Source organism: Lathyrus oleraceus, chromosome 5, assembly GCF_024323335.1.
Source record: "Lathyrus oleraceus cultivar Zhongwan6 chromosome 5, CAAS_Psat_ZW6_1.0, whole genome shotgun sequence".
NCBI classification, from domain to species: Eukaryota; Viridiplantae; Streptophyta; class Magnoliopsida; order Fabales; family Fabaceae; genus Lathyrus; species Lathyrus oleraceus.
Window position 1 is genome coordinate 231367759 of NC_066583.1, and position 6773 is coordinate 231374531.

Genomic DNA, 6773 nt, shown 5'->3' on the forward strand with positions numbered 1-6773 from the left:
TAATTTTATTGAAATTTACTTTTATCAACAACTAATTCTATGTCAAAATTTCGTTCTCAGCAAAGAAAATTAAACTATATATAAAAGCACTATAAGAAAATCATTATTAATTCATGCATATTTTATTTTTTAGTTGAAAATAAGTCATTTATATCGACTTTTTTCTTGGAACAAATGTATATGGACTTACCAATTTACCATAATATATGTGGAGGCATTGGTGTAATAATAAGATATAAAATCATTACAACTTGTCTCTTTAGCACGTAGAAAATCGTTGAGATGCGAGAAACAATGAATGGCGAGAAGAAGAGTACTAAAAATAGAGAAGTCCAAAAAGGAAGAATAACCGAGAAGTAGAGCGATATAGAAGGTGATGCTATTAACGAGGAACGGACAAGAGAAAACTTCGGAAAACAGAAAAGTTTGAACGGTGTAAAAACATTGAAGCAATGGTATAAAAGGATGCCATATTATTCCAAAGAAGCACAACAACTATCTTCTTCTTCTTCTTCCTCCAATAAGAGAGAAGGAGATAGGAAAGGGTTGTCTCCTTGTATCTATTTATTATTTTAATATTTTTATTATTTCAAATAAAATGGGTCGCGGAGCGGTGGTGGCTTTGATGCTATGCCTCTTAGGCGTCACCGTCTACGGTGAAGACCCTTATCTTTACTTCACATGGAATGTTACCTATGGTACCATTTCGCCTCTCGGGGCTCCCCAGCAGGGTATCCTTATCAACGGTCAATTTCCAGGACCTGAAATCAACAGCACAAGCAACAACAACGTTGTCATTAATGTCTTCAACAACCTTGATGAACCACTGCTTTTCACATGGCACGGTATTCAACAGAGGAAGAATTCATGGCAAGACGGTACCCCTGGTACTTCTTGCCCTATTCTTCCCGGAACTAACTACACCTATAAGTTTCAAGTCAAGGATCAAATCGGAAGTTACTTTTACTACCCCACCACTGGTCTTCAAAGAGCCATCGGTGGTTTCGGTGGTCTTAGAGTCTTCAGTCGTTTGTTGATCCCTGTTCCTTATCTTGACCCTGAAGATGAATACTGGGTTCTCATCGGTGACTGGTTCGGAAAATCTCATAAAGCTTTGAAGATGTTGTTGGACAGTGGTCGTTCTATTGGAAGACCTACCGGAGTTATCATGAACGGTAAAAACGCCAAGGGTGATGGAAGCGATGAGCCACTCTTCACAATGAAGCCGGGAAAAACATACAAATACAGAATCTGTAACACTGGTCTCAAGGACGCTCTTAACTTCAGATTCCAAGGACATTCAATGAAGTTGGTTGAAACTGAAGGCTCTCATCTCGTTCAAAACACCTACGACTCTCTCGACGTTCACGTTGGACAGTGTTACACCGTCCTCGTGACCGCCGATAAAGAGCCAAAGGACTATTACATGGTTGCCTCCACTCGTTTCACCAAGTATTCTTTAAGCGCTAAGGGTATTGTTCGTTACACCAATGGTGTTGGCCCTGCTTCACCTGTTCTTCCACCTGCACCTGTTGGTTGGGCTTGGTCTCTTAACCAGTTCCGATCTTTCCGATGGAACTTAACCGCTTCTGCTGCTAGACCTAACCCTCAGGGTTCTTACCATTACGGTCAGATCAACATCACCCGCACTATCAAGCTCGTTAACTCCGTTAGCAAAGTCGATGGCAAACTCCGTTACGCTATCAACGGTGTCTCCCACGTTGATACCGAAACTCCTTTGAAGCTCGCTGAATACTACGGTGTTGCTGATAAGGTGTTCAAGTACGACACTATCTCCGACGTACCACCGGCCAATCTCAACACCATCACTGTTGCACCTAATGTCATCAACGCCACTTTCCGTACCTTCATTGAAGTCATCTTCGAGAATCCCGGAAAGACCGTTCAGTCATACAACTTAGACGGTTACTCTTTCTTCGCCGTCGCAGTTGAGCCAGGAACATGGACACCAGAGAAGAGAAAGAACTACAACCTTCTTGATGGAATCAGCAGACACACAATTCAGGTGTTCCCTAAATCATGGGCTGCAATCATGTTGACATTCGACAATGCTGGTATGTGGAATTTGAGGTCAGAGCATGCTGAGAACCGTTACTTGGGACAACAACTCTACGTTAGTGTTCTGTCACCTGAATTTTCTAACAGGGATGAGTATAACCTTCCTGAGACCCAACTGGTTTGCGGTATCGTTAAGGATATGCCAAGGCCTGCACAAAAGTACAACTAGAGTGTTGTTTTATTTGTTACTTGTCTCTATGTCGTGCTATTAATGTGATTAACACAAAATCATAGAGATTATTTATTGTCTTATATGTCATCTGCTGGCTGATGTATGTAGATAATAAATGACAACCCTTTCCATGTTCAATTATTATTCAATTAATATTTACATTTATTAAAATTCTTCTTCCCAATTTATCTCCCATTAATGTACTAATGAAAAAATGTTGAGATATCTATTAACTAAATCAATCAATCTAATTAAAAAGAACAAATTAATCATTTATAAAGAATATAATATTTAAATAATACTATAAATATCGATGATTTTAACAATACTACAAAGTATCTAAGAAAGCTTTAAATTTTTAGAATCCTATTCATGTTTTAACCATTACATATAATAAATATTATGAGACTCTATTTAATTATAATTTAACCAAACAATATAATTCATATTACAACACTTAGGAATACAAATAAAATACATTTATCTCATTCAAAAAGATTAATAAATTCAAATTTTAAACATACAATATTTTGAGAAAATATTATTAAATCAATTTCTTAAAATTCAATATGAAAATGTAATAGTATCATGACTATAAAATTGACCCATGTTTGGCAAACGCAAGATTATTTTTATTGGATGTGGGTTTTTTAACATTTAATAAAAAGTGTAATGCTTATTTATTGTTTAAAAGTTAATTTAAGAATTAAATGAAAAAACGTTTTCTTAGAAATTATAAATTAGTTTTATTAAAAATATAGTATAAATTTCTTTTATTATTTTTTTTAACATAATTTTATTTTTAGATTTTTAACGTATGTCCTTAATAAATAAGTTAGCACGACTCTAATGACTCTTTAAAAGATACTAGAGTATAAATTGCAAATAGAATGTTTATCAATTGACTATATATCTATAAATTGCATGTAGAATAGGTTTTTCTATCAGTTGAATATATAGCCCGCTTGTATAAGATAGAAATATGAATTGTGTATTATTCGTTATTAAACTTGTGCAAGACTTAATCATAGTAATAATTGATGTTTTGAATATTACTTAGCGTGATGTGAGGCTAAATAACAAACTCACATGATAATTGGATCAATAGCCTCTGAGATTCATATAGTATGAACAACATAGGTGTTGGGTAACTTGTGTTTTAAGTTATTTAAGTTGAAGAATTTTAGAAAAAATTAAAGTATATATATATATATATATATATATATATATATATATATATTCAATTAGAAGATATATATATATATATATATATATATATATATATATATATATATATATATATATATATATATATATATATATATATATATATATATATATATAATATATATATATATATATATATATATATATATATATATATATATTCAATTAGAAGAGACCTTTTTAAATAATTGGTAAAGTCCAAAACCAACTAACAAACTTAAATATCAAGTTGTGATATTTACCTCGTGTTATAAGTTCCAAGTGCAACACTTTTAAAATGTAACCGGTAACTATATTTGAAACTAAAATATATTTCAATACGCTTTTTAGTTCAGATACTTCCAGCTCCATATTCCCATTAACCCTTAAGTCTTCGAATCCTGCATGCTTCAAGAATTTTATAAAAATATATATCAATTGCAACTCAGTTTTACGATACTCAATTTTTAATCTTTTTTTATCAATTTGATTCCTAAAGAAATGATACCTCTTTTCAATATACTTGCTCCTATCATGACTCATAAAATGTGTTATTACATTTGGATTTGTTAAGAGTCTCACATCGGACAATATATGACCTGAACATGACTTTATAAGTGGGGGACAACCCTCACTCTACCAATCGATTTTGTAGGGTTGAGTTAGGCCCAACCACACTTCTTAACATAATATCAGAGTCTGGTTTAAGATCCGGTGGGCCACCTACTATGGTTTCCGCTATCGGACCACCCACCATTTATTTCCACGCTCCAGATGTCCAGTCATAGGCGTGAGGGGGTGTGTTAAGAGTCCCACATCGGACAATATATGGCCTGAACATGACTTTATAAGTGGGGGCAACCCTCACTCTACCAACCGGTTTTGTAGGGTTGAGTTAGGCTCAACCACATTTCTTAACATGGTATCAGAGCCTCATTTAAGATCCGGTGGACAACCTACTATGGTTTCTGCTATCGGATCACCCACCATTTATTTCCACCCTCCAGTTGTCTAGTCCTGAGCGTGAGGGGGGTCTTAAGAGTCTCACATCGGATAATATATGGCATGAACATGTGTTTATAAGTGGGGGCAATCCTCACTCTACCAACCGATTTTTTAGGATTGAGTTAGGTCCAATCACACATTCTTAACTGTTAGCTGATATATAGCATATCATATGTACATATATTTATTCATTCATTTTTCCTTGCTTTGTGGATAATGTAATATAAATAGCACCAATCACTTTCTGTAATTTTCAATCAGTTTGAATAACAATTTTCTGTTATTGCTTCTTCTTCTTCTTCTTGAATAAGTCTTGATTTCATTTCTCCATATGAGCATTACTGCATCTTGCCTTCCCACTGCATTGCCTCATATGGACATTGACATGGTATCAGAGCTTCACTAGCTCTGGTAGCCATTGTTCTTCCTCTTCCTTCTCCAATCGACTGCATTTCTGTTCCTTTTTTTTTGCAGACTCTTAATATCTTTTCATCTCTGTTTTCATGGCTAACCAGAGCTTCACCGATTTTTCCACAAATTCGTCGAATCCGTATTACCTGCATCCGAATGAAAATCCTTCAATCATCCTCGTTCCACCTCTTCTTGATGATAAAAATTACCATACTTGGGCGAAATCGATGCACATTGCGTTAATCTCCAAGAACAAGGATAAGTTCGTTGACGGTACACTCATAAAACCTCCCATTTCTGATCCCTTATACGCCCCATGGATTCGGTGTAACACAATGGTTTTGGCATGGATTCACCGTTCTATTTCTGAATCTATTGCTAAGTTTGTGTTGTGGATCGAAAGCGCAGCTGGCGTATGGAAGAATTTGCAGCTTCGTTTTTCGCAAGGTGATATTTTCCGCATTTCAGATATTCAAGAAGATTTATACAAATTTCGTCAAGATTCTCTTGATGTTTCGAACTATTTCACCCAATTGAAGGTCATGTGGGATGAACTCGAGAATTATCGTCCCGTACCAGCTTGTTCTTGCACCATGTCGTGTTCTTGTGGTGCCATTGGTTCAATCCGAAATTACAGAGAGCAAGGTTATGTTATCAGGTTTCTTAAAGGATTGAATGAAAAGTTTACACATTCCAAATCTCAAATAATGATGATGCAGCCATTTCCCACCATTGACAAAGCCTTTTGATTGTTGATTCAACAAGAAAGAGAGATAAACTATGCAGGGTCATCCATGGTCATTCCCACTGTTTCAACCACCGAAGAAGCAACTGCATTTCAGCTTCACAGTTCTCATTCAGGACATGCTAATGGCAAGAATGGTCAGTTTTTCAGAGGCAAGCCACAAGGTGGAGCTCGAGGACGCAACCGTGTTTGCACTCATTATGGGAGAACTAATCACACAGTTGAGACTTGTTTCCTCAAGCATGTCTATCCACCTGGCTTCAAAGGTAAAGGTAAAACCCAATCTTCCAATACTTCAAATCAGACTGTTCTTGCATCTGTTCATGCAGGGTTAGACGAATCTCAACCAAGTTTTGGTTTTACACAAGATCAATACAACAACATTTTGGCCTTAATCCAACAGTCCCAGCTCACACCTCAAGCCAATTCCATATCCTCATCCTCATTTGGCCTAAATTCTCATGCTTACAATGATCATGGTAAGAACCCTAATCTATGGATATTTGATACTAGTGCGACATACCATATTGCCTATGACTTAGCCTCCTTTTAATCATATAAACACATAATTCCAGTCCATGTTAGTTTACCAGATAGTTCTCAAATTGTTACTTCTATGTCTGGTAGCATAGTTTTATCTCCCACCCCCACTCTTCATAATGTCCTCTACATTCCCGCTTTCCATGTTAACTTACTCTTTATTGCTAAACTTGTCAATAGCAATGATTGTCATGTTAACTTCACTGCTAATTCTTGTACCATTCTGCAGAACCATTCCAAGGCAATGATTGGTACAACTAACCTACAAAGAGGATTATATGTACTTGATGCTACTCCTCAATCACAAGCCCTTCATTCCAATGCTGCTTCCTCCTATAATATTTGGCATATAAGATTAGGCCACATCTCTTATGATGGTTTGAAATACATTTTCAAAGCTTTCCCTTTTATTCCTTATATACACAATAATATTCCTTGCACCTCTTGTCATTTTGGCAAACAAAAGAAACTTTCATTTCCTAACAGTACTACTGTTGCTTCTCTTCCTTTTGAAATACCACATGTTGACTTGTGGGGGCCATTTGCCACCACTTCTACATTGGGCCATAGATATTTTTTAACTTTAGTTGATGATTATACTAGGTATACATGGAC

The 6773-nt window shown here is 35.7% G+C and overlaps 1 protein-coding gene across 1 annotated transcript; it reads left to right on the forward strand.

Moving 5' to 3' along the window:
- Window positions 1-484: 484 nt before the first annotated feature.
- LOC127083234 (L-ascorbate oxidase homolog) lies at window positions 485-2395 on the forward strand. Its single transcript, XM_051023520.1, has one exon. The coding sequence runs from the start codon at window positions 599-601 to the stop codon at window positions 2246-2248; it is 1650 nt and encodes a 549-aa protein (XP_050879477.1). The 5' UTR covers window positions 485-598; the 3' UTR covers window positions 2249-2395.
- The last annotated feature ends 4378 nt before the right edge of the window (window positions 2396-6773 follow it).

Coding starts and splice junctions, on each gene's coding strand:
- LOC127083234 (XM_051023520.1), top strand. CDS start 599: ATGGGTCGCGGAGCGGTGGTGGCTTTGATGCTATGCCTCTTAGGCGTC.